This window comes from Lepus europaeus, chromosome 6, assembly GCF_033115175.1.
Source record: "Lepus europaeus isolate LE1 chromosome 6, mLepTim1.pri, whole genome shotgun sequence".
Taxonomy (NCBI): Eukaryota; Metazoa; Chordata; class Mammalia; order Lagomorpha; family Leporidae; genus Lepus; species Lepus europaeus.
This window is the reverse complement of record NC_084832.1, coordinates 12861078-12888889: the sequence shown is the minus strand read 5'-3', so window position 1 is coordinate 12888889 and position 27812 is coordinate 12861078. Positions and strand designations below refer to the sequence as shown.

Sequence of the window (27812 nt, the reverse complement as noted above, 5' to 3'; positions counted from 1 at the left end):
TGACACATTTGCACCTAGAAGGAAGAAAGTATAGCATATTATTGTTGGGCAGCATTTCAGTGTTGTCGTCACGTCTGCTTCCTTGAGCTTTATGAAGAACAACAGACAACGTCGACAAGTGATCAGGGGAGGTAGCAGAAGTCTGCGAAATAAACACAAGGCAGCTCCTAAAATTTGAGAGGCTTCTCATGTAGTTTTTTTTTTTTTTTTTTTTTTCTGCTTTCATTCAAAATAACAGCCCTGACTTGCAGACATGATCCTTTCAAGTCCCAGCCGGAGCAGTGGTCGAGGTGCCTGTCAGAGCACCTGTAGTAGCCAAAGTGAGAGATGCTCTGATTGCCGTAGCCTCAGAAACACAAATGCCCCCTTTGTTCCGTTTGCTGCAGAAGCCTGCCTGCCTGCCTGCCTGCCTGTGGTCTGTAGTATTGTTTTTCTTTTCTTTAACAAAAGTTCTGAATTAGTTCACACACAGTACGGCAGGCAGGCAGGAGCCTCGCGTGGTGGCCACGTTTTGTTTGCACATCTGCTTGTGGCTTCATGGCTCCTGTGTTACTGATCTTGCAGGTAAGCAGGTGATCCACCCGAACCAGATCGCCGTGGTCCAGCGGGAGTTCTCGCCTTCCCCTGAAAAAATTAAGTGGGCTGAAGAACTCATCGCCGCCTTCCAAGAACATCAGCAGTTAGGAAAGGTAAACGTTTGGGTCCGTGTCTTGGGTGCAATTCGTGTTTAAAATATCAGGAGGAAAGAATAGGGGCAGGGGAACAACTGTGTTTGGATGGTTTAGCAGGGAAGGGGTTGGCACACGGCATTCATCAGCGAGAAAACTGTTGAAGGTGGATGTTCCCTTCCCAAGTGCCTAAATATTTCACTCACTGGCTCTCAAGTCTCATTTTACTCTTTTCATAAAATTCGTTGGCGGCCTTAGAAAATAGTTAGTGTTCCTCTGTAGGCTTGGATGCAGCATTCCTATGAAAATAATTTTAGATCAAAGCGGGAGCAAGTGGTAATGAAATAAACACAGTTTGACCAAATGGTTCTTGTGGGGAAAAGAAATAAATTTCAAGTTATTTTAATTTGGGGGGGAGGGTGGGGAGAAGTACAAAAAAAAAAAAACTCCTCCGGTTTAATCATTTAGGAGTGGGAGGTTGTATATGTGCTTGCACCAATTTCTGGACCTGAGATTTGGATAGAATGGAAAGCAAATTAACGCTGGAATACGGTTGTTCCTAATTTAGTGCATCATTGAGTCTCGCGTTTCCTGCTCTGTGGGTTTCTGCTATGTAAATATTGCAGTGGTGATGCACAATCTGTCTCCACTTTGTGCCAGTAACACTTAAATTAGGTGTCGCCTGAAGGAAGATTTTATGCTAGTTGCAGCATTGTCAGTTAATTATCTTAAAGGTTATTTGCAATAATACCGTTTGCCTCTTTTTAAGGGGCTAGGAGGGAGGGTTGCATTTATAAATGTATCCTAGAGGTAATCTCCAGACTCAGCCTGTGATCGCCCTAAGGAGTGAAGTTTGGTTGCCTACTTAGGGGACCAAGAACACTAAAAAATTATTAAACTTCTAGATAGGAAAAGTACCCCTAGTTAAAAAGAAAAACTGGTGTTGAGGGGTAGACCTGTGACATCCTGAGACAAGGGTCCCTGCACTTTCTCACTAGAACAAGCGCACCTGAGAAGTCCCAGGCCGTGCGTAAGTGAGGCGCGCCCTCGCCATGCCTGCCTTCCACCCCGACCACACACGCCAGCTCACCTTTGCACCAGCCCACACCCAGTACCCAAAGGCAGATCATCTTAACAGTGGAAACGTCCAGTTTGGACTTAGACCCGTTTCATGGTAAACAGTAGCCTTTCATTTAACACCAGCGGTGGCCATCGAAAAAAATAGCACATTTCATAACACACATTTTCAGGTGGCCTTGTGTCTTATGTCCCCTCCAAGTCAAGATCCCCTGTGAATAGACAGACGTCCTTGTCGAGGGAAGAGCTGTGGCATGGTTCATTCAGACATGCAAATAATGCCACCCGCCTCTCGCGTGCCTACTCGCCGGGGCACAGTCCCTACTGCGAGCTGAGGACGGGCACGTGAGAAACACTTCCCGTGAACTGTACTGAGGTAGCACATGCACCGTCCAGGGGTGGGCGAAGCAGAATCCAGTGTGGACACTGCATGAGCCATCCCAGGTGGGCTTCCCGTGGGACGTGGCACTGTGAGCGGTTCAGGGCGTGGGGGAGGTGATGCTCAATGTCTCTGGCCAGCAGGCAGGAGTCAACCCAGAAGACCCTCTTTTCCCAGCATTTTAAGTGTCTGAAGGCATGAAGACGACCCTCGTCTACTGTATCCTGAGCGTGTTATTCCCAAGGAAGATTGTCCAAAAGTTGCTCACGCCTTTTTGATGATGGCCTCTCAGATGTTCAGTTCTGAACTGCTGCCACTGTTGTTTTAAAATCCACAGCACCCTCTTCCTGGGGCATAAGCTTTCACAACAGAGCGGATGGCTTTTTCCGGCCACAGAATGGTGGAAACTGGAGCAGAAGGGAGACTATTAGGTCATTTCTTCCCTGCCCCATATGCTGAGGTGTGCTTCTCACGGCAAATTCTCCTGGTGCTTTGTCCAGCAAGCTTTAAACGATTCAAGTAATGGGACTTCCAGTAGAGACATGTGGTTATTTTATCCAGCGAGCACGTTTCTTTCCCTTTGCCTATAAACTGGCCGGCCACAAAAATGGGGTCTGCAGGCAGGTGACCCTGAGCCAGGAGGGGCTTCTTGGGGTTTACACAGGGTGGGCTGTGTTTGTAAAGATTTGGTAGAAATAGGTTGCTCGGCTGTAAGAAGTACTGCTTCCAACACACGGTTTTATTTCAAATGTGCTTCCTGATGAAAACATGGGCCCTTGGACACGGGGTCCAAAGTGCAGGTGGCTCTGAGATGGAATACGGATGGTCTGTGTCCTAGTGAGACACTCCTGAACCTCTAAGAGACCTCTCCTCCCCTCGGATGAAAATTTCATTCAAGTAAAAATCAAAAGTCCCGCTTTTAAGCAGAAATGACCCAAGAAGGCCAAAGTGCAACTCTGCTTTTCTTCATTGCTTCCTGCCCATCTTAAATTATATTCTGCCCAAAGACTAGAGGTTCAGCTGAAGTTCACAGTTAATGCCTGACGAGTCATTTGCATTGTCTGTAGTACTACTACTACTATTATTATTACTATTAGAAATAACATTTATACTTTTTTTCACTCTCCAAATAAAATTTCAGGGCAATACTTGGATCATGAGCAGGTACATTACTGGGGTTCAACCTGATATCACAGGATTATTTTTTCTTTTGTATTAATTAGAAATCCCAAGAAAATCACATTGGATGCCCTTACGGTGATACCGAGGAAAAAACACTTAGGAAAAACAATAATTAGCTCATATGATCTGTTACCGTCTGGCAGGTGGTGACATGAGCGGCCACCTTGTTTCAGGAAACTGAAAGACATCTTGAGGCTAAAGAAATTTTCCTGGCACACCAAGTCCCCACCAGGAGGAATTAGGGCCACACACTGACATGGACACCAGGCTGTCTGCTCCTACTCGGATCTGCTGGGGACAGTAGCCTGTGTCCCTGGGGCAGTTCCACAAGCTAACGTGGTTTTCCTTTAGCTCATATCGGTCCTCAGCATTAATCAAATGATCCATCCTCCCTTCTTCCAGAACAATGTGTTTTATAAGATACAGCCTGCATGTCATTAATTATTTGAACCTCGGATGATTTGGTAAAATACATTTGCCAGGATAAATCACTTCTATGTGATTTGTTTCAGATTTTCAAATGATATTCTTAAAAATGTATTCCATTTTTAATGTAGTGTTTTGTACTAATGGCAATTAAATACTATGTGGAAAGTCTCCATTTAGAACTAAATTTAGTATTGCTTACAAATTAAATCTGCTAAGAATTTTATAAGCTATGAAAATTGGATAACGAGCATGAAAACATCTCAAGCAAAATAGCTAATATTCACTGATATCAATAGAAATTGCTTATAAATACATGTAGCATATATTCTATATATACATTCAAGTATGAACGATACCGTGTATTTTTGTGTCTATATGATAACTCTGTGCTACATTTTTTTCTTTCAGTATTCATAAAAAACTGAAAGCTACAGGAAATTGTCAGAGGCATTTTAAAAATGACCTTGTAATATAAAAATATAAGGAGTTCCCCTCTCTTTGCAAAAGGAGACTCTCACAGCCAAGTGTGAGGCAGTGGCCAAGTGCAGAGAGTGGCAGCTGTGTGCAGGTGCTCTGCTGGAAACGCCCCATTCCTTTTCAGGAAGCTCTCTGTTTTATTCCTGTCAGTGCTTTCAAGTGCTGTGTTCGGTTTGGGAAGAATCTTATTGAGCGTTTTCAGTATTTATCATTCGCTGTAAGTTCACAAGCTAGCTAAAGACCAGCGAAGGGGAAGGTTCATCTTTAAAATCTAGGTTCATCCCTTCTCAACCTTTTGGCTGGGATCGAGTGTAAAATCTAGGTCTAGTTCACAATTACACAGGTCAACAACAAGGTCACTCCCTGAAGAAACCAGCATGGCTATCACACACGACGAACACTGCAGTTTCACTCACGAGAACAGTAGTGCAAAGTGTTATTCACGTTCAAAATGTATCCTGGACTGAGTATCAGTTAGGGACTCATCTCCTAATAAAGAGAAAGTAGGAGGTTTTCCCTCATGCTAGTCTGTTCATTTAGAAAACGGCAAATAGCAACAAGCCACTCGCAAACATGCAGAAGAAATGATTGTCACAGGCGCTGAGTGCACGGCACACGCACCTGTCATTTGTGTGCCGCAGGTATCTTACCACGAATCCTAGATCTGTCGTGTGTAGCTGTCACAGGTGGCTGACTGTGGGACATGCACCTCTCAGTTGTGTAGCTGTCACAGGTATCTTAACTGTGGCTCCTGTATCTGTAATTTGTGTAGCTGTCACAGGTGTCTGGCTGTAGGACACACACCTGTCATTTGTGTAGCTGTCACTGTGTCTGAACTGTGCCTCCTATACCTGTCATTTGTGTAGGTGTCTGACTGTGGGACACACGCCTCACATTTGTGTAGCTGTCACACATGTCTGGCTGTAGTACACACACCTCTCATTTGTGTGGCTGTCACAGGTGTCTGATGGCAGCACGCACAACTCTCATTTGTGTTTCCAAGGTCGGGCTTTAGAAAAGAAATCCTGTTTGGTCCAGATGGCCCTCACGAAGGCTCCCCGAGAGAACTCGGGAGAAGTCTCTCTAGCCAAAAATATTGTTGCTGCTTATTCCAGTGCCAGAAACCCCACTGCCACCCTTTCCTGCAGATGGAATGAACCATCGGAAGATGTGGGTGGTGTCACTGTCCAGTGCGAGGGCTGGCTCCCCTCACACACGGCCGCCCGCCGTGCCTGCCACCCCTCCTGGCCCCTCTGATTGCCAGCAGGAGGCTCAAATCAGAGCCGTTTGTATCTGGTCAGAGTGGAGGAAGAAGGGACAAACTGTTTCCGAGATTCTTAGTCATTGTACGTTGCCCTCTGTTTCTGTGTTCACTTCATGTGCTCAGGAGCTTGTACCATCATTTTGACCTGAAAAAGTCCAATTCTAAGAAAAGCTGCAGTCTGCTAATGATGACTCTAAGACTGGTTTGATGAACACCACTGAAAGCAAGAAAAGGAAATTCTAGCACTGCATATCCAATTTTATATTTTTTAGTGCGGTATGGCTCATTGTTAGAGGGTCAGAGCTTTTGAATGTAAGTTAAATCTGGCACCTTTTGGAACTGTTTGCTTCCTCCTTAACTGATACGCACTCTCAGCTATTTTTCACAATTATCTTTTTTCAGATTTCTTTTCATCTCCTTGAGAGGCAGAGCCACCAGGAGAGCACTCTTCTGTCTGTCTGTTCATTCCCCAAATGCCTCCAACAGCTGGAGCTGGGCCAGGCCAAAGCCAGGAGCCAGGAACTCTCTCACATGGGCGGCAGGAACCCAAGTGCTTGGGCCATCACCTGCCGCCTCCCAGGCGCAGGAGCTCAGAGCTGGGTGGGAAGCAGAGTAGGGCAGCCAGGACTGGAACCAGCGCTCGGACCGGGGTGCAGACATCCCAGGCAGCAGCTTTAACCCACTGCACCACAAGGCCTGCTCCCTCAAAGCGATGTAATCAAGCTATTTTTTTTTATTGTGGTTTCTATTTTTCAGGAATGTTTTTATGCTAGACGTTAATTTTTAAAGCAAGTCACTGTTTTAGCCGGGTGACATCTCAGAGTTCCTGTCGTCAGATCCCTCAGCTTATGATTGCACCGAGACCCAGCCAAGGGTTCGCAAGGTGGCCAGCGTCACGCCCAGCCACCGCGGTGACAGGTCAAGGGCTCGGTTGGTCAGTAAAGCGATGAGCAGGGTCAGCGTCAATGTAGCTACAACTAGGTCACAACAGCCGCCCACGCTCCCGGCCCAGCTAGACAATCCCTTTGTTCCAAGTATGAGCAGAGCCTGCTAGGAAGGAAAGAGCACGGAGTCCCCGTGTGCGGCCGCAGCTCCTTCTGCACGGGGCTCCCTCCTGCTCAGCCCCCGGAGGGGCTCAGGACCCGATCGCTGCGTAGCCCACCCTGCACTCCACAGGATCACTCGGGCGGTCTCCCGCTGGAGACCAGAATGTTCCACGGCAAGACGGGGAGGCCACTCCAGCCCAGAGCTCACTCTCGCCCGAGCTCACGCTCTCCGTCACACCTGTCGCAGCACACAGGCACCTTGGCTTTGAGATTCTCGAATGGGCGGATCCCCACAAGGGCTGAGAATGGGCTGTTTCCCTCCCGGGACCTCTTGCTCGCCCTCCCTCTCGCCTTGGTTCTCTGTCCAAGGATGCTCAGGTCGGGGTCATTACTTCTGAGACTTTCCCGTTCTTTCCTTGCTCTCCTGGCCCTGAATTCCCCACACCCTCCTTTTCTTTACGTCTCTTTCTCACCCCCTCATCTCCACACCCCGCACCATCACCCCTCACCTTCCCCCTGTAACCGATTCCGAGAGAGAAGAAATTCAGAACATTCTTTTAGTTTTTCTTTTCTTCTTTTTTTTTTTTTTTTTTTTTTTGGACAGGTAGAGTTATAGACAGAGAGACAGAGAGAAAGGTCTTCCCTCCATTGGTTCACTCTCCAAATGGCCACCACAGCCGGCGCTGCGCCGATCCGAAACCTTGTGGTCTCCCATGCGGGTGCAGGACCCAAGCACTTGGCCCATCCTCCACTGCCTTCCTGGGCCACAGCAGAGAGCTGGACTGGAAGAGGAGCAGCCGGGACTAGAACCTGGTGCCCATATGGGATGCCAGTGCCTCAGGCGGAGGATTAACCAAGTGAGCTACGGCGCCGGCCCCTTAGTTTGTATTCCTTAAAGAGGTTTGTCATATTAAAAGCAGGTAGATAGAATTTTTTGTAGAGCTAGAAATCAAGCCTTTCTATCATTCCGTACTCTTTTTTTTTTCCTCTTTAGGTTAGTGAGCCTCCAGGGAGGAGAATATGGGGGCAGTTTCTCCTCTCTACCTAAGAGAATAAAGGAGTTTGTCCCCTCTCTTCTCTACACTGTTCCCTGCAAGCTTGGGAGACGGGACACAGAACACAGCAACAGATAACTGTGTAGGACCGCCTTCCAAATTCCTGACGGTGCTAAAAGCAGTTACTGGATGTGCTTTTAACCACACAGGATATTTGGAAAGGTCATGGAAAATGCGTGTTAGGAAAACATTCTGCAAGGATTTCAAAATTGTTTGCACCAAAACAAGCTTACCTTCTAATTCCGTTTCCTGTGATCTTTGTGACGTCCCCTTGTCTGTAGACAGGACTGACTTCTTGCTGCCTCTAGACAGGGTGCGGGTTTTATCCAGCAATTGTTTTATCAGCTAGTGTTCACCAGTTGTGCTTTGAAAGATGTCAGTATTTTAGCACATTTTTTAAAAGCTCCTCTAGTCCATGTTAGTTCAATTAGATCTGCTTTCTAAAGAAAGAATAAAGCCACAGTGCATTCAATAGAGGACACTTGGCATTACTGGCCTTAGGTGCTAATTACTACGAAAGGCATTCCTTGTTTGCGTCTGCCGTGAGCAGTAGGAGCTTCAACTTGACAATATTGTCAACTAAATGAGTAATTAAACACAATTACTTGATTTTTAAATTTTTTAGAAATTAACAAAATATAGGTTCCAAAAGAAAACTCAGGTGCAGGTGGTAGCGCTGAGACTCTACCTGATTGCTACAAATCAACAAATCCCATGCACTGACCATAGGGGAATTTTATGAAATGCCAGTCAGACCTCAATAAAGTCATAAAAAAAAAAAAGAAAAGAAAAGAAAATTAAGCATAAGATCTAATTTGCTGGCAAAGGTGGGAACTCTTAGATTTCAATATCCTTATCACAAGATATTTGAAGTCTTGTCTGCCCTGCCTGACCATTCTGCCTGAATAGTTTATAATGTAAGTCTGGCTGGGGCCAGCGTCATGGTGTAGTGGGTAAAGCCCCGGCCTGGGGGGCCAGCACCCCAAACAGGTGCCAGTTCAAGTCCTGACTGCTCCACTTCCCATCCAGCTCCCTGCTGATGGCCTGGAAAAAGCAGCAGAAGTAGGCCCCTGTCACCCCCATAAGAGACCCTGATGAAGCTCCTGGCTTCGGCCTGGCCCAGCCCTGGCCACTGTGGGGTGAAGCAGTGGGTGGAAGCGCACCTGTCAGTCCCTCCCTCTCTCTGTAACTCTTTCAGATCTTACGTGTGATAGGCTCTGAGAAGGATTTTCAGGGAAGGAGGCACCTTTGTGTTCCCCTCAGGTTTGCAGAGTGAGGAGGGCCTGGTCCCCTAAGGCCCTTGGTTTGGGCACGGTGCGGCTCGGCCCCGGCAACCCTAAGCGGATGGCGCTCCACGGTCATGGTCACGGCTGCTGTCCTCCCTACGGCTCCGCCCTTGCTCCAGCCCGGTTACCTCCCACCTCTCCGCCCTGTCCCTTCACTCCCAAGTGCCCCTCACTCAGGGCTGGGGTGAAATGGTTCCGCGATTCCTTTTTGTAAGAAAGCAGAATACTAATGCCGACTACTCGCCTCACTGCCCCTCGGTTTCCACACCACTCAGTGCCGCGGCCTCCTTTCCCTGGGGCTCCCAGCCCCCACACTCGGCCGCACCTCTCCCCTAAGACACTGTCCTCGGTCTCCCTGCCTCCCCGGGTCCCCGGCTGCAGACGCCCAGCTTTGACCTTGGTTTTCCTACCGACGCCCTGCCGCTTAGAGAGACAGCCCAGTCGGTGACGGCTGAGACGCGGGAGGGCACAGAAAGCTCCCCGGCTGAGCCCGTTTCCGTTCCTCGTCTCTGGGGAGACGCGGGCATCGCTCAAACTCCAAACTCACAAAATCCTGTTCCTGACTCCAGTGCTCACTGAACCTGTGATCAAGTCGGCCATCCCAGGCTCTGTGCTGATGGTCAGATCAGAGGTCGAAGAACTAGTAATGGCATCGGAAGTGGTCACCGTGGTGGCAGGTCACAGCGGTGGGGACCCCGGTGGTAGCAGTAATGTTTACCAGATGGGACAGCCGGGTGACATGACAAGCCACTGCACTCATCCTTGCAACAAGCCTACGAGGGAGGTATTCCCCCCATTTTACAGGTGAACAAACTGAGGCCAGGAACAGACAGTTCCCCTGTGGGTCACACAGCTAGGAGAGGGCATTTCTGGATTCAAATGCAGGTGTGGCTGAGTCCGGAGCTCACTTTCCTGCCCTCTTCTGCACCAAGCTGCACAGAGAAAAGCAAGGCCCTTTCTCTCTACACATCCCTGCGACAGGCTACTGCATGGCCCCTCAGGAGCCCATCCTGGAGGGTTTCCTAGAAGGTCCCAGATGGAGGGGCTGCGTGGGGCAGTGGCCCCAGCAGCCTCCCGGGCCAGGGGACCTGTATGGGGCCCACAAGGCGGCCTCCACCCCGTGCCCCAGCTATAGCACTGTACTCAAGTTTTGAAAGCCAGAGCGCCACAGGGGCAAGTCAGATAAGGGACAGCCGGGAGAAGAGGAGCTTCAGAACCTGGTAGATAAATCTCCCGCACCCTGCCCGCACCCTGCCCGCACCCTGCCCGCCTCCCCAGGCCGCTCAGTGCCTTGCTGCTCTCGGGATCTGCGCCGCCCGGTCCAGCCCGGCACAGAGCTAAGCCCCTCCAGGCCGGGCAGTGGGTAGCTCCTGGGAACCGTTTAGAGGTTTCCCGGTGACAGCGAACCGCAGCCCTTGTGGGTGACTTCAGCTGAGCTTTCAGAAACTTCACGGCGAGACACATTAGCATCTGTAAATTATCTGGCAGTGGGAGTCAGTGACTGCTGCATTTTAATTCAAAAATATTATCAAAATGTCTGTCAAATTATCACTGTAATGTAACGTGTTAAAGGGAAAATGTGTTCTTGGTCTCCCAAGTCGTCAGGAGTAGTATTTTTTGCTGTCTTCTTGAGTGTTTAAAGATGTTTATCGATGAAACCTGGGTGACTGATATTTAGAACATCTACAAGGATCTAAGTCACCTCCTAAGAAATTCTTTAAAACTGAAAATGTCGCTCATATTGGGTTACTAACTTTTGTATTTCTGACATCATGATAATGAATAGTGAATAGTTGATGGAAAATGAATATTATGAAATGGCATGGATTTCAATTTTTTTTGCCAAACTAAAGTTATCCTTTAATTCCATGAACTTTTTGAAGTAGTCTTGTAATTCATTTCCCCCCACAACTATTGAATAAAATTAAACCTTTACATATGTGCTCACATGTCCTCATATGTGCTCACATGTCCTCATATGTCCTCACACTTTAGACATGTGTGCACACTTTGTATAAGTTACACCAAAATGAAATTTAAGAATACACAGCACAAGAGAACTTCACAAGTTCATGGCAAGTGATATGAAAGGAAAAGTTTACTTTGATGCAAACAAAATTTAAATCTATGCATAGCTTTTTCAAGCGTGCATTTTCCGCAAACAGAGTGAATGCATGGTTTTCGATTCACAAATAGCTTGACTCCATCCAAGAACTGTTCACACAAATGCCCTTAATTTACAAACCTCACTCACTCACTCATACAAATTCGGAACATTTCCTGAATCTCCAGGGCCATGCTAACTCTTGTCTGTATTGCTCCAGTTTTAGCCTATGTGCTTCGAAAGCCAAGCATTTGTTTAGTATTGAAACAATGTTTCCCTTATAATGGCTAGGCATCACAGTCATTAACCTATAGTTCCGGGCACCCGGGTTGGTAGCAAGGATTTGAAATGTGTGTAGAAAGCCTCGGGGTTCAAAGCCTATCCTTCTGGAACGTTCCTTTCTTTAAAAGCCACACTGATACTGAGCCCAGCACTCTGCAGCTATGAAGCGGAACAGACCTAAGCGGGGAGGTGTCTCTGAAATGCGCTGGGGAGGTAGGAAGAGACAGTAAAGGAGGCCTCTTTGCAGGTAACGGGTCTTGCTGGGAACACTGCCCCCTCCCATGTGCAGTCTGGGAACATTCTAGGGCTTACGGAAGCCAGAGCCGACCATGGCATAGGCTAGTTGTTGAGGGAATCCTCTTAGGATCCCCTCAAGTGCATATGCCACCCTTTCTCTGCCCCCTAAGTCTACTGCTCACCTAGAGAGCCAGTGCTGGGCCGTGCAGCACAGCAAAGTCTGGGTCAGCCCATCCCACATGCTTCCTGCTATTGGCCCCCAGCCCACCTGTTGACAGAGGGAGCATGCCCCACATACAGGAAAGGACCCAGGTGAGTGACCTTCCAACCCCCAGGGTCCAGGAAGGGGCCTATCCTAGTCCAAGTCCACCAGTGCCTTAAGCAGGAATAGAAGTCGTCCGCTGAGTCTGGGCCCAGCTCCATGCGATAGAAACCAGATGTTTATTGGCCTTGTCCTAAGGACAGATCAGCAGCCAGTGGGTAGCAGGAGCAGCACCTTTAAAAGTGTCTTCCTGATTGCCGTATTACAGGCCACAGTAGGTTCTGCTTCCTCCAGCCTGCAGAAACCCCATCAGCCACGGGCAGGTTCCCAAAGGCCCCAGTACCTCATCCTGCGTTCTGGCTGTTTACGCGTCCACTGAGTCGTTGGTGGCCAGAGACCCAGGGCTCCTGCTGGAGGGGGAAAGCCAACACCCCCCCCCCAACGCTTCTCCACCTGCAGCTCCTGGATCCCCACCCTCCACTCGTGATGCTCACTTAGCACCCCTGACCTCCAAAGTTCCCAGCAGCCCTCCCCCTGGCCAAGTCGCCCCCATTTCCAGGGCTCCTTGTCTCTGTGGCCCCTCGGCCCTTACTTGCTTGCCCCTCAAGTCATGGGTGTGCGTTAACCTGACCCCAGCCCACATCACAGTTTTGGAGGTGACCCAGCTGCAAGTCACTCTCCCCTTGGTCCCCCGGCTCTGGCCCCACACGGGAGCCAGGCTCCAACGAGCCCATCGTGGGCCCATCATGGGCCTTGTTCCCCTGCCCAGGGGGTGTTCCTCACCTTAAGCACCACTTCCCAAAGGAGGCGACACCTGGCCAGGACAGGCCCCTTGCTAAGGTCCTCCCCCTCCTTGGCCTTTGCTCTTCCGGGTGCAGATTCCCTTGTCAGCATATAACCCTTTCGACAGCTCTCTGTAGAACCTAATGGCATCTGCACCCCATTAGACCACAGATGCTGCAGGAGCTCAGACACCAAGTCTGCCTCGTCGCCGGCCATAAGTCTGTGCCTAACGTCCACCCATACAGTCCTCTGAAGACGTGTCAGATGGCAGACGAGCCAAGGATCACAGACGTGGCCCGGGCTCTTTCGTGGCTTAAGAGGGAAGCAGAGCCCTGGGTCCCTGGGACCAACTGTGATGGAGGCTCAGGGTCCCAGGGCCCCAGCCGTACCTTCAACAGCAAAGCTATGCCCAGACAACTTAAAGATGACCCAAATCGCTGGCACCGTGGCTCACTAGGCTAATCCTCCGCCTAGTGGCACCGGCACACTGGATCCTGTCCCGGTTGCCCCTCTTCCAGGCAGCTCTCTGCTGTGGCCCAGGAGTACAGTGGAGGATGGCCCAAGTGCTTGGTCCCTGCACCTGGCTCCTGCCTTCGGATCAGCGCGCTGCGCCAGCCATTGGAGGGTGAACCAACAGCAAAGGAAGACCTTTCTCTCTGTCCCTTTCTCTCACTGTCCACTCTGCCTGTCAAAAAAAAAAAGATGACCTAAATCACCCATGGTCGAACCTGCACCTCCCCATCCAGTTGCGTCAACTTTGCCTCTATGTTTCGTTTTTCTCTCTTCTTTTTGTCACGGTCAGGTGCTTGTTCACGGAGCACACCCTGCGTGCCTGGCATGTGCGGGAGGGCTGGGTTCTGGGGCGTCTAAGACACACAGGGTCTGGCCCCTGCCCACAGAGGCCTCCCAGCCTGGTGAGAGAAACTGTGGTATCAACAAGCACTGGGGATACAGTGGGACGCAATTGACAGCCAGAGGCCACGTAAGAACAGGAAGGAGAGACGTGACTCCACCAGGGAGGCCAAGGCTCGCTGCACAGAGGTGAAATCTGACATCTGGAAGCTTCTAGAGGAATTTGCTGGCCAGACAGTAGAAGGGCCTTTGGAGCAGGGAACAGCTCATTCGGCAGAGGTGCAGAGGGTGTGTGTGTGTGTGTGTGTGTGTGTATGCAGGTGCTGGGGGCCAAGGGCCTCTGTGGACAGGTAGGATGAGAGGCTGAGAGGGGGCTAGGGCCTGGTCTCAGAGTGGGGAGCCTTGGGGTCCCTGCTATGGAGATCCTACTTGACCCCTTAAGCCCAAAGGGAGCCAGGTAGCCACATCAGACCTGCTTCAGATCCCAGTGAGGCGAGTGCCACCCCCAGCTCTCTCCTGATGAGAACGCCAAGTGGGACAGGCTGGAAAGAAGGAGAGATTGGGCATTGTGCCCCTGGAGCAGCAGGCTGGATGGGGAGAGGAGCAGGGTCCCAAAGGCCACCCCCTGGGCTAAGAGGTTTTACCTCCCTGGGAGGACATAACCGAGAGCTTGCAGAGCCCTCTGGCGAGGGCCAGCACTGACGTAGTCATCAGGATCCCTGGGAACTGCTGGGGGGTAAGTGCTCCACGGAGCCAAAGATGGGGCAGCACACTGGAAAAACGTGCCGTCCTCCGGAGATGGGTGGTGACGGCCGTACCCCAGTATCATCATGGGAGCCGACGGGGAGGGCCCCCCTTAGGAAATCACAGCAGCCGAGAGAACCCCGCCTCCCAGCCCCAGCGCCCAAGGAAGCTGCCGGACAGCAGAGTGAGCACAGGAAGGATCCGGTCAGTCGGTGGCTTCCAGCAAACTGCTCTCTGCACACTCGTGAGAAAAATGTCCTAAGGACTAAGTGCCTACAACGGGGAAAACCGGGCTCCTTCCTGTACCACCGACTACCGTCGCTGCTGTCACCATCGTCACCGCCACTTCCACCGTGGGATGCGAAGCGGGGTTCGCCCCGAGAAGAACTTCGGCGGCGGCCATTACTGCTGTGCCGTCACCACGCACGGACCGAGGTGTTGGGGACCCCGCAGCCCCGTGAGCTTGGTTTCCCTTAGTGCAGGCTGCAGCGGTACAGCTCTTCCCTGCGGGAGCCTGAAACCATGGGCTTGCATCCGCTATGACGTGCCAAGGCAGCTGGCCACTGACTGACTACAACAGAGAGCGCACCAGGTCCCCGCAGAGGCCGCTGTGTCCAGAGCCCGGTGGCAGCTCTCGTGGCACTGCACCAGGCACACGCTGTCGCTCACGTTCTTGTCACATTTTGTGGCATCTGCCGCTTCCCTTCTGCCCAATAAGTGGCAGTCTCCCCTGCTTACACAGAGGCTTCTCAGACCAGCCCACTCGGTGGACAAGGATGGCCGATCTCAGAAAACTCGGTTATTGGGCGCCTTGGGGATGTCTTTTTTTTTTTTTTTTTTTAATTTACTTGAGAGGCAGAAGCAGATAGAGAAAGAGAGAGAGGTCTTCCATCCACTGGTTTACTCCCTAAATGGCTGCAATGGCTGGAGCTAGGCCAATCCGAAGCCAGGAGCCAGATCTCCCATACGAGTGCAGGGGCCCAAGAATTTGGGCCATCTTCTACTGCTTTCCCAGGCCGTAGCAAGGAGCTGGATCAGAAGTGGAGCAGCCAGGTCTCGAACCTGCATCCATATGGGATGCCGGCACTACAGGTGGCAGCTATACCTGCTGTACGACAGTGCCAGCCCCGGGATGTCTTATAAGACAAAGGCGTTGGGGTAGGCGTTGTGGCACAGAGGGTTAAGCCACTGCTTGTGACAGCCGCATCCCATATCAGATGCCTGGGACCAGGTCTCGCCCCTGCGTCCATCCAGCTGCCTGCTACTATGCACCTTAATCTCTGTGTCATTCTGCCTTTCAAGTCAATAAAAGTAACAAACTTGAAGAAGAAGAAAAGGAAGCACCATTTGCAAAAAGCTAGAAGAGGATTCTTCACTCTGTACGCCTGCACGGATCACTCTGTACGCCTGCACGTCACAGCCGGTCTACCCAGCGGAAGCTAAAGCCACACAGAAGCCCTCAAACTTGACCATGACCATGCATTGGAATCATCAGCCCCAGCCCACCTACAGCCCTTCAGCCTCCAGCCACGGAGAGCTGGGCCCGGAAATCTGCACTGTCCACAAGCGCCCCTCAGCACCCCTGCCTCAGTGCTTCCAACTCAGTCACAGAACAGACTCTGAGAACGCTTCTGTAACCCACAGGCCTTGGCGAGCTCAGCTTGGGGGCAGAGGATTCGGGTCTCTGTATCTCCTGGCCCCCTAAAGCAGGCCTGCAGGAGGTCTTAAGCTCCGTGGGCCTCAGTTTCCTGAGGCGCAAAACCAGGATGGATAAAATCCAAGAGGCAGGAAACAGAAGGGTGGTGCCAGGAGCTGGGGGAGGGGTGTCAGAGGGGTTCGAGTTCCCATTTTTGCAAGACGAAAAAGTTCTGGAGATCTCTCTCACACTGCCTCGCTAGGCACGTCAGCATGGCCAGACGGTGCATTTGTACATGTCCTTACCACAATTAAGAAAGGGAAGAGGAAAAAAAATGCGTTCTTAACGGGGATGGATAACGGTATCTACGTCCAAGTGTGCCTATTTGTATTTATTTTGTTACATGAAATAAAGCGTGTAAATTCTCAGGTACAGGCTGCGGGACTATTAACTGCTTAAAAATATTACAGCTATTTTTATTGTAGTCACGGTTGTTAAGGTATTCAACCATGAATAAGTTACCATTTAAAGGCATTTTAAACAAAATTATAGTCTGAGTCTCCCAGCTGATGGACGTTGACATGCTACGCCAGCGATTCAGGCAGGCGTTGGGCTGTGAAACCGAAATTTGCTGCGAGCTGTTCGTTAAGGATGATTTCAGATCCTCCCCACCGATCCAAGGAGCTGTTTGACAAAGCGCATTTTTCCAAACCCTGAGCATCTCATGTTCCTCGCATAGGCCCATACGGGAAACAGTCACAGGTTGATACCAGGAAGACGAGGGGATCAGAATCTCCACGCGAAACTCCTCCATCTGCGGCGAAGGTAGCAACAGAACAAAAATACCAGATTTGCTTTCGGATTTCACGTGCATCTAGGCCGATTCCGTCCCCTGCCTGCGATGGAGCTTCACAGGACGGAGCTGTGAGCACTCGGGGTGCGGATAACCCAGGGGCCTTTGGTCCTCCCCGTTCACCCCAATGAGAAAACAAGACTGTCGCCTTGTAAAACCTCACGTGACCCGCAGCCTAACCCCCGGAATGCTGACTCCCAGAACCTCCATTGCAAATTCACGCGCCTCAGCACAGCCACGGAGGTAATCAGAATTTAGAATGAGAGGGCGGAAGTGAACGTTAGGGTTTTAGAACCACATGGGTGTGTTCCCAGAAACCAGGTTCATCGTATTAAGGCTGGCAGAGTCGGGCCCCACTACTGAAAACTGTAGGCCCCGTCGGCTTTTAAACCCCCCCTCCGTGGAAAGACAAATTCCAAAGTTGTTGCTAATGAGGACTCCTTGCAAATGTTTTTCACTTCCATCCCATGTACATGTAACACCAGGTGACTACCCCACAGCCCTCCGTGTGGGGGCCTAGCCCGCCTGCCCCAGAAGCCCCAGGTGAGGATGCACCATGGTGGCACTTTGGACCTGCTATGTCCAGACCTGGGCTGCAGCGTGGACGGAGCAGCCATCGCCAGCAAGGATGCAGGATTGCGGCAGCCCTCCGCCGGACTCCGTCCCAGGGAGCCAGAAGGACGGTGATGGGAAGACAGCAACAAGTAGCCAGGCGTGGAGGGCGGCTGTGCTGCTGTCCCTTGCTGCCCTTGGTGCCTTTAATTTTTTTTTTTTTTTTTTTTTTTTTGAGGCACTGAAGAAACTCCCTGGTTATCTTCACGTGGGGGTCTCTGGTGAAGGCTGGAGCCTCTCAGACCCGGCTGGAGCTTTTCCTAGTCCTGCCCAGCGCTGACAATCCCATAATTACTCAACTTCTGCTTCCCCATCTAAAACACAGGACACCTTCAATGTGCTTGCAGAAGGTTTTTTAAAAAATGGATTTATGAAATAAAAGGAGACCTCAACAGCCAACACTCATGTCCCTGATCGTCCCAGGCCTTTCGGCAGAGCGTGCACCAACACACGCGTCTCTGTTCCAGTGCATTTTCCCATCACCTCCCTGGGTTACCCGTCAGGGCGCACAAGGACACGCTGCAACCTGATGGTGCAATGAGTATTTTCAAACAACAATCAGGTGCCAGAGCACGTTCGCGCTCCTAGCCAGATTTCAAAGCCACCTAAGGAAGCTGTTACATTTTCCTGCCGCCATTGTTTCCTGCTTGATCTCAAGAGTTAAATGACCTGGTTCCCGCATCTCCTATCTGCTGTGTTTCCTCCCCTTGCACAAAAACACTGTAGGATCTTTATTCCCTTCTTCAGAACGAAGAAAGAAATTTTCCCCCTGCCCTTGAGTTTGGCTTTCTACAAAGTTAGGTAGGCACGGCAGTGTAATTGCAGGGCGCGCGGGGGTGGGTGGGGGGCGCCTACAACGCTGCTGTGGTCCAGGCGCGCGCAGACGGGAAGCCTGGCACTCGGCAAGTCTGTGTTCTGTCTTCCAGGGAGCCTTTACTTTCCGCGGGAGCATGATCGACATGCCGCTGCTGAAGCAGGCCCACAACATTGTCACGCTTGCCACATCCATCAAGGAAAAGTGAGCTGGGAAATGGAGCTCTCCCCAGACTACGCAAGGCAACTGGTGAGTGTGCCAGCTTGCGCCCCCCGCCCACTTCCCGTGCCATGGGCAGTGGTCACTGCTTGTGTGGCTGACCTCTTCCTGCCCAGCGACTCCTCGGAAAATGAACTTTGTCCCTTTGGAGTCTGAGCCTAGGGGTTCCTTCTTAACAACGCACTGCAGATACAGGATGGGTGATTTCCCGGGGAGCTGAGGGCCAGGGGGCGAGATGGGCCGTGAGCGCCAGTGAGATTTTGAACCAAACAGGTCTTTCCCGAAGCTACGCAAGGGTCCTCCCTCTACCTTTCTCATGCCAGTGCGCGTTTCCCGCGTTGTTCCTCTGCCCAGCGACTCCACAGAGGCTTTGCACAAAATGAAGGCGTCTCGTCTGTATCTCTGGCCATCTGATAAGACAACAGAGGTGACGCAGGCAACATCACCAAGTGCTGGGTTGCCTTAGAGAGAGGCCTGCTACAAACAGTCTTCCAAAACCCTTACTGTGAACCCACACCCCCAGAATGCACCGTTGATGCCCTTGAACCTGGGTGGACACAAATGCTGTCATCTGTCCGGGGTGAATGCTTTTGGGGTCGGCCGTTACCATCAATTAAAAAATAAAAGTGCACCAACCCAAGCCCTTGGATTGTCCCTGGTTATCTCTCAGTTGAGCTGTTCGCCATTTAGGGCCACGTCCCCCATAAATGTGTGGCCGGCCGGGATAGGATCCTCAGGGTCCCCAGGGCCATAAACTTGTAGCGTCCACAGAGACACAATGAAGACCACGATGCCAGCATCTGGCCCCCCGCGAGATTTGCATCACATTAGCGATGCTGCCACAGGTCATATGGGTGGTGCGCTTAACGGGCTTAGTAAAGCTGTTTTGAAGAGGTTAACCCAGCTTGTAGCAAGGGTAAATAAACATAACAACCGGCCATTGTTCTCTATTCAGCCTATACCCTTACACTGAAGGGTAAAGGGTATTGAAGCTAGGAGGGATCAACTTGTGCTTGCCAACGGACGCCCATGGCGCCTGAAACACCAACAATCAGAGATTTTGTTTCTGTTCCTCATTAAATCATGCGCTTTTGTGTGGGGACTGCGGACGACCGTTCTTTAAGAAATTAACAGAATGGGAAGTTTTAAATTCTACACCAACCTTTTCATGACCTACACAGCCGCAAGGCGCCCACTCTTAGACCGACACCGCGGGGAAGGCTGTTCTGTTTATTTAAATGTGTACATAGAAAACAGTTGTTTTTCAGCTTCGTTTTTCTCCTCCTCCTACGCCCTTTGGAGTCTGTTGCCTGCGTGGCCCCTAGCCTGTGCTCCAACCAGGGCCTGCCTGCGTTCGCCTCTCGTCCCACTCCTGCAGGGAGCCCAAGAGGTGAGTCACAGGTTAGGGACAAGGAAAGGCCCCGTCACACGCGGATGGGTCAGGGTCCCACCACTGACAGCCAACCTACACCAACCCCAGGGCAGGGTCGCAGGCAGGTGCAAGGGACGGGATCCGGGCAGGATGGTTCTGGGAAGCCACGTTCCTGAGACGGCAATTAAAACTCCCAACCATGGGATCCCAGGGCACAGCTCTGAGACTGAGATGGGCCATGCAAGGCTGAGACCCACCTGCCCCTTCTCGCATGAAGGGCAGAAGGAGGTGGCCAGCATCACACCGGCTTCCCATTGAGCCGGGCTTCAGGACCTCGGACAGGGCAAGGGGCAGCAGGCGGCTGTGGCCGGAGGAGCACCCCACATTGTCCTGGGGCCGCGGGGCCTAGCCAGCTGGGCGTGCTGGGATGAGATGTGTGCTAGGAGACCCAGCCCACACGGGGGCCACGGGAGATGGGGAGCTGCCCTCTCGTTCAGACCCAGTTCTGCACATCCCCGCGGGGTGTCAGGGATAGCGAGGGCAGGGTTCTGCAGACAGCTGCACTTCCCACCCTTGCTGCTGGTCCAGGTAACCTGTCGGCTTTGAGCGGATTAAGGGTACGCATTCCAATCTCCACTGCAGTGACAGGCAGCCCGCAAACCCAGAGAGGCGGGCTCCTCTTCGAGGGAGCCCCCAAGCTGGGCCGCAGGCACTGTGACCTCAGCAAGGCCGGGTCTCCTGCCTCCCATCACCGGCAGGCCCGTGGTTCCCGAGTCCTCGCCACTTCGGGCCACTCCATCGCCAACACCCTTATTCCAACCTGAACCATGGTGCTAAGTCTCCCTAGACGCCAGGTTTCTCTCCCTCATAAGCCAGCAGTCCCAGCTAAGGTGCAACTGAGCCTGGGACCCACCAGAGCCAGAACTGTGGACCAGGGCTCTGCTGTCGGAACGGAACGGAAGCCCGCACAAGGACCCAAGAGCAGACAGAGGTCAGTCAGAGCCCCGCAGTGCCTCACCCTCCAAAGAACAAGACTCCGGCAGGAGGAGACGCTGGGAGACCAAAGGTAGCCCCGCTCTTTTCCCAGCCGGATCTCTTCAGTGGCATGGGCGGGTGAAGGGGCCGTGGGGGAGGCAGGAGGGCATCCAAGAGTCGGGTGTGCGACCACCACGCCACTTGCTGGGGAGGCCCAGCTCCATGCTAGGAACAGACTCCAGAAACAGGACCCGGCAGCGCATCGGATTAATTAAAAACCATACCTGTTTATATTTTCTGTAGCTCATCACCAGCCGCCCCGCCGTATCACCCCCCTGTTATTAATTCTTGGGGGCTAAATTACGGGTAACACTATTAAAACATTATCGGAACTAATGAGAAACAATTACTTAGAAAATGAGCCGGGACAAGATTGAGTTGAGAACATGCGCGCTGCTCGCCGTAGATTAGTTGAATAAATCATCAGGTGCAGGGCGGACTGTGTGCCCGCAAAACCCCGCCACGGGAAAATGAAATTGCGATTTTTTTTGCATAATTTTTTCATTAATCTCAATAGGACCCGTGTGGAGTAGATTGCTTTATTCCCCTAATACCTTGCCTGGGGGGTGAGGGGGGGGATGCCCAGTAATGTCTTCATTGTTTTACTGAGGTCTTAATGACAATCTGTGACAACCTCATTTTAATGTATAGAGGATTATATCAATACAGTCATGTTTTATTGAAATGCCGAGGGGTCTCCAGTGGGAGTCTTCCCTGGGAAGGCCGGGTTTGGACGCTGTGCCATGGCTTTCACCTGCTGTGCCTGGGCAGGGGCTGCCTGGGCCGCCATGGCCCCGCCACCTGCGTTTGAATGTGGAAGGAGCTCCTTGCCTGGCGTAGTCTGCAGGGGCAGTAAGGCGAGCGGTTCCCCCCTCTCGGACACACACGCAGCGGTGCCTTAGCACACAACAGCTCTGCTCCCACCGATGGCCTGGGACCCTGACCGGGTGGGAGAGCCGAGTTGTCCCCGAGTGGGCCAGAAGGAAAAGGTGCATCCTGGCTTTTCTTTTTCCCCGTTGGAAGGACCTGCTGCATTTGGGTTTCGGTTGGTGCGGGAAGGCGGGATCTGCCGTTTCGGTTTATTTCTTCCTCTGGTAGGAACCGACGGCAGCACCTGGTGCGCACGAGTGCAGATGGCGGGTTTGCAAGTGCAGAGCGCACGCCCGGCCAGGTGAGGCTTTTCGCTTTCCATCTAGGGGAAAAGTAATTCGCAGACCCCAACAGGGAAAAGCCTCAGAAAGCCGGGATCCTGGCTTTTCTTTTAAACTGGGGTGGGAGTGGAGGGGGCATTGCTGAGCGCGAACACAATGGAAAGCAAAGGGCGTTCAGATGCCTGACTTGCTACCTGCAAGACTGTTGCTGCTGGGCTCCAGGAAGCACCCGGCGGCCCGTGGCCTCGCTAGCCAGTAAGGCCCAGGAAGCACACGGGACAGGGCCCGGACCCGCGGGAAGGCCCGTGGGGTCCTCGCCTTGTGCAGTCGGCCTGCCGCCCCACTAGCCCGGGAGCACCAGGGTGATGCCTGCAGAGTACGCTCTGCATTATTTGGATCAAACCTTGCGAGAGTTGTTTGCTACTGCGTCCTTCCCTTGGAAGCAAACGGCTGGGTTTTACATTTGCTGCTTCCGAAGAGACGGCCCCCGCGCGCCCCCTGGAAAGCCTGATCCCCCGTCCGCGCGCCTGCCTCACTGCCCGTGGTCGGGGAACCAGCGTGGCCGCCGCTCCTGCCCGTCCAGAGGGCCAGGGACGCGCGCGGAGCCAGCGCTGGGAGCGCAGCGGCCGCTGGGGCCGGGGGAGGGGAGCCCGGCGGGGCCGCCCGAGCCTGCGAGCCTGGAGCCTGTCGCGCAGCCCGGCTGTAATGGTGGCAGATCAAAGGCCACCCGTGTCCCCGCGGAGCCCGGGACAATCCCGAGCCTTTGTGCACCGTTGCTAGGAGCCCAAGAAACTAAGGGAAAGTGTCAGGGGCATGTTAATCAGGCTCGTTACAGTGCAACAATAACGTCTCTCTCCGGCCTGCAGGCCCCGGCGCCCAGGCCGGACACCTGCGTGGGGGCCCTCGCAGGCCCTAGGGAGCGCCCGGCCAGGGTCCCTGCAGCCCGGGGTCCGAGGCGAATGCCCAGGCCCGGGGCCCTCCCCGGCCCAGCTTCGGGTTGCCCGTGTCACTCAGCCGTGGCTTCTGAATCCTGAGGAAAATGAAACCCACTTCCCATAGCTCTGCAGGCTTTATCAGCGGCCAGACGGATCCCGCTTCCCCGGGTACGGAGGGCGCGCTGCAGGCGATGGGAACAAGGAAACAGTGCACCGAGCTGTGAGGATTTTTTTTTTTTTTTTTTTGAGGGAGCCACATCATTCGATCAGTCATTCAGCAAACACCTGTTGGCAGGATGTGCCCGAGCGTGGCTTTGTGGGAAGCCAAAGAGGCGCGAAGGCGTCCAAACACGGGCAAGCAGCAAAGCCCAAAGATGTGTCTCCGCGGCAGAGGCGAGAATAGCGAGAGAGGTGCAAGTTCTGAATTGAAAACCGACCTGCTTGCAAGCCAGCCCCGCTTTTTCCACGTCTCCCCTCCTCTCCCCTCCCCTCCCCTCCCCTCTGGTGGGCGAGGGCTCCCCAGTGCCTCGCAGCCTGGCCGAGGCGGCGCCGCCGGGTGCTGCCTGCCTTGGCGGGGCTCAGTGAACTGGAGAGCCGGGTGGTGGCTCAGGGCAGAACCCGGCCACTTTCAGGTCCCTTCCTCTCGGAGGAGCTCTTGTTGAAGAACCAAACCAAACCAGAAGGGCTGGCGGAAACCCAGAGTAGGAAGAAACAAACAAATAAATTCATGGGTTTCTGAAAAACACACCCAAACTCATCGTTTAATTCCGCTTCCCAGGAACTGTGTGAGTGCCGGAGTCCAAGGAGGAGACAGCGCCTCGGGTCACCTGTGCCTGCCTGTGCCCCCCAGGGGGTGGGGGCGGGGGACTGGGCACAAGGCTGTCTTTGCGGGCAACACGGAAGCAGGCGGGATGCTGCCCTGCTTGCCCAGCATCTTAGACCCATCTGGAAGGAACTTTCGAGAATCCTTTCATTACTTCAGGGAGGGAGTCAACAGAGGGAAAACAATGCGTTTTAAAAGCAAGGCCGACACCATGTCACGATATTACGGTATCTGGCTAGCGGCAGGCATGGGGACAGTCCCATCCCGCACTGGAGCGCCTCGTGCCGGTCCTGGCTCTACTCTCACTGCAGCACATCCTGAGAGGCAGCAGCAATGATGCCTCAAGTACCCGGGGCCCTGCCACCGTGTAGAACTGGACTGAGTTGCCGGTTCCTGGCTTCAGCCTGGCCCAGCCCTGGCTGTTGTAGGCATTTGGAAAGTGAACCGGCACATGGAAGATATCTTTCTGTCTCTCTACCTTGCAAATAAAATGAAAATAAATAGCTGGATTGAAAAGAAATTTAAATGTATCTGGCTGTGGAGTGGGCACTGTGGTGCAACATGTTAGCTGCTTGGGATGCCTGCACCCCATAATGGAGTGCTGGTTCGAGTGCTGGCTACTCTGTTTCAGATCTGGCTTCCTGCTGATGATCCCAGGGAGGCAGGTCATGATGGCCCAAGTGCTTCGGGGGAGCCCTGGGTAGAGTTCAGGGCTCTTGACTTCGGCCTGACGCAGGCATCTGGGGAATGAACCAGTGGATGGAAGACTCCCTTTCTCTGCCTTTCAAGTCGATGAAACTAAATAAACATTTCAAAAAAGGTATCTGGCTAAAGGGGACACATTCGCTGAAAAGAAACTAGATTATTGTTGGCCTCCATAATATCAAGGAGCGAGTTGGGCTGGGTTTGGTTTTGTTTCCAACAGTGGGTCAAATTGCCTTAGTGATTCAGACATTCTCACAGAAGCAAGAGAAAAAAGGAACCTTCTAGCCCGGCTGGCTGCGTGCTGGGGTCTTTCTCGTGTCTGGAGACCACGGGCTCCAGGCTTCTGGCTTGAGGTTTCCAATGGGGCGGGGCAGAGCTTGGGGAGGCTGTTCGAGTTCCACAAAAGGACAACCATGAGCCCCGGGACCCCCTGGCTCACGTGCTCGGGGAGAACCTCTCTAACAACCCAGCTCCCACAGGAGGACGAGAGCGCCTTGCCTTTCCCCAGGGAAAACTCGCACAGTGGCCTTCGGGGCACCCTCTCCCAGGCTGCCCCGGGGAGCTGGGGCCAGCATTCCCACATCAGAGACAGCGTCCACCGCACAGACCCCAGGTGACTCCTGCCAAGCCCCCCTCAGTCTCTCAGGGCCTGCGTGGGATTTCTGTCGTAGTGCTTGCCCAACCTGAACACGGCACAGTCACGCGTCTCCAGTGCCTCTCCCGCCCGCATCACTCACCCCAGCACGAGCGCTCCAAATTCTGTCACTGTTGCCGTCTGCCCGGCCGCACTTAACGTTCCGACTCTGGCTTTGTTTTACGTTCATAGAAAGCCTTTGCTCTCTTTCAGCATTGGTTTTTTTCAACTGCACGGTAATGCCCAACTCCACCACGTGTGACGAGGACACGGCGGTCACCAGCCAGGTGGCCCTTCAAGCCCTCCCCCACCCCCAACAATGGCAGGCAGCAGCTCCTTCAGCCAAGACCTCGAGGGGCTCAACCCCTCCCAGGCACCTGCACCCCGCCAACAGCGAGCCCCCAAGGCAGAGTTGTGAGGGCCGGCTGTCTGGGTCATACGCTCTGCTGAGCCACACGTGCCCCAGCGCTCTCACTGTGGTTGGCCAAGGCTTCGTGGGGATCTGCTGGACACTTCGACTTCACCCCAATCCTCATTCTTTCTCCTTCCTTTCCTGGGTGTTTACCCCTAACATCTATCCCCCTCTTGTCTGAGTGAGCATCTGCTTTGAGAGACCCTAACCTTTAACGGTGGGGAGGGCCTCCTGCACAGCGGGTCAAACTGCCACTTGGGACACTGGCGTCCCAGATCAGAGTGCTGGCTCAAGTCTCAGGTCCTCTGCTCCCAATTCCGCTTCCTGCAAGTGCACTTGGGAAGTCACAGGGGAGGGCCCAAAATCTTGGGTCCCTGCCCCCCACATGGGAGACATGGATGCAGTCCCTGGCTTCTGGATGCCGCGTGGCCCAGCCCTAACTCTTGCAGGCATCAGGGGAGTGAACCAGTGGATGGAAGAGCTCTTCCCCAACCTCTCGCTCTGTCTCCCTGCCTCTCAAGTAAATAGGTGACTTTTATAAAAAGTCAGTTACTATAAAGCATCTAGCATATGGTGGTTGCCAGGGTTAGGGGGCTGGGGAGTTGTATGGGGACAGAGTTGCAGCTTTGCAAGATGCAAAGTGTTCTGAAGAAGGAGGTGGTGATGGCTGTGCAATGATGTGCCGCTGAACTGTACGCTTAGGTGTGGTTGCAATGGAAAATTTTGTTAAGTACTTCCTGGTGTGGATTCCAAACACTTTTTTTTTTTTTTGCATTAAAATAAATGAATCTCATTCCATTTTCTGCCAACTTTAACACACCCTTGTAATCGCACCACAGATTTCAGAGATAATTTTTTTAAAGCGAGTGAATGTAAAAGATAACTAAAAACGTCAGCACTGCGTTTGTGAACGCCCCCAGCCTCTGCTTGGCACTCAGCAGGCACTGTGTGATGGCCGCACAGGTGCTGGGCCTCTGGGCCAGCGGCCACGCCAGTCCCCCTGCAGCGGGGCTGCCTGGCACGTGCACTGCTTTGACGTGAACCCCCAAGTTTTCACTGACTTCGCGGGCGGGACAGCTGGGGGCGCGGGAGGGCTCGCAGTGCTGACTCCTGGCTGAAGGGGGCGCTGCTCGCGGCGAGCGACCACAGGCCGCTGGGCGGCTCCCGGCGCCCTGAGGGGCCTGGCCAAAGGCCCCGCGGCTGGCAGCACCAAGGCTGCGAGGGCACAGTCCAGGGTCCACCCGGAGGACGCGGATGCCCCTCTGCATCAACTCTGCAGAGCAGAAATCCCGAGCAAAAGCAACGACGCCTCCACGGCAAGCGCCACCTTCCTCAGAGACCCGGCCTGAGCCGCACGGCCGACGGGCAGCCGGGGGCCGGGGGCGGGGGGCGACCACCTCACCGTCCCTCCACCCAGCAGCCCCCACCCCGGGGCGGCGACCACCTCACAGTCCCCCCAGGAGCCCCCACCCCGGGGCAGCGACCACCTCACAGCCCCCCCACCCAGCAGCCCCCACCCCGGGGCGGCGACCACCTCACAGCCCCCCCAGGAGCCCACACCCCCGGGGTGGCGACCACTCACAGTCCCCCCACCCAGCAGCCCCCACCCCGGGGCGGCGACCACCTCACAGTCCCCCCACCTAGCATCCCCCACCCCCGGGGCGGCGACCACCTCACAGTCCCCCCACCCAGCAGCCCCCACCCCCGGGGCGGCGACCACCTCACAGTCCCCCCACCCAGCAGCCCCCACCCCGGGGTGGCGACCACCTCACCGTCCCTCCAGCTGCCCCCACCCCGGGGTGGTGACCACCTCACAGCCCCCCCACCCAGCAGCCCCCACCCCCGGGGTGGCGACCACCTCACAGCCCCCCCATGAGCCCCCACCCCGGGGTGGCGACCACCTCACAGTCCCCCCACCCAGCAGCCCCCACCCCGGGGCGGCGACCACCTCACAGTCCCCCCAGGAGCCCCCACCCCGGGGCGGCGACCACCTCACAGCCCCCCTACCCAGCAGCCCCCACCCCGGGGTGGCGACCACCTCACAGTCCCCCCACCCAGCAGCCCCCACCCCCTGGGTGGCGACCACTCACAGTCCCCCCACCCAGCAGCCCCCACCCCCGGGGTGGCGACCACCTCACAGTCCCCCCAGGAGCCCCCACCCCCGGGGTGGCGACCACGGAAGGTCAGCGGGGCACTCTGCCCGGGCATGGTCGGGGCGCCCCGCTGACCCCCATATGCCCCGCTGACCCTCGGTGCGCCCCGCTGACCCCCCCGTGTGCTGCCCCTCACGGCTCTTCCTCCCGCCTGCCCTCACGGTGAGACGGGGCGGTAATTCTGGGTCCAGAGTTCGGAGCTGCACCTCGGGTTCTTAAGTAGCCAGCTGTTTCCAGAACATTCCACGGTGCTCTGTGCGCTGTGACCTTGGCCCAGGCCGGGTCTCTCGCTCATCTGCCTGGGGAGCCCCAGGGTGCAACTGACGGCGAA

At 53.8% G+C, this 27812-nt stretch overlaps 1 protein-coding gene and 1 long non-coding RNA gene across 10 annotated transcripts in view; one reads left to right on the top strand and one right to left on the bottom strand.

The window, feature by feature from the left end:
- Positions 1 to 27812, bottom strand: part of LOC133761571 (uncharacterized) — a 130556-nt gene that overhangs the window by 55578 nt on the left and 47166 nt on the right. The window lies entirely within an intron of this gene.
- Positions 1 to 27812, top strand: part of CLYBL (citramalyl-CoA lyase) — a 242216-nt gene that overhangs the window by 211647 nt on the left and 2757 nt on the right. For 2 of the 9 annotated variants that reach the window (XR_009866184.1, XM_062193982.1), the window contains exons 7-8: positions 565 to 689; positions 18155 to 18291. Coding sequence is in view for 7 of the 9 variants with exons in the window: in XM_062193982.1 (XP_062049966.1) it covers positions 565 to 689; positions 18155 to 18250 (221 nt within the window). In the remaining 2 variants the exon portion in view is untranslated. Of the gene's footprint in view, positions 1 to 564; positions 690 to 18154; positions 18902 to 19529; positions 19960 to 27812 lie in introns of those variants that run through there. The other 7 variants (XM_062193985.1, XM_062193979.1, XR_009866183.1 and 4 more) reach the window with 6 other exon arrangements.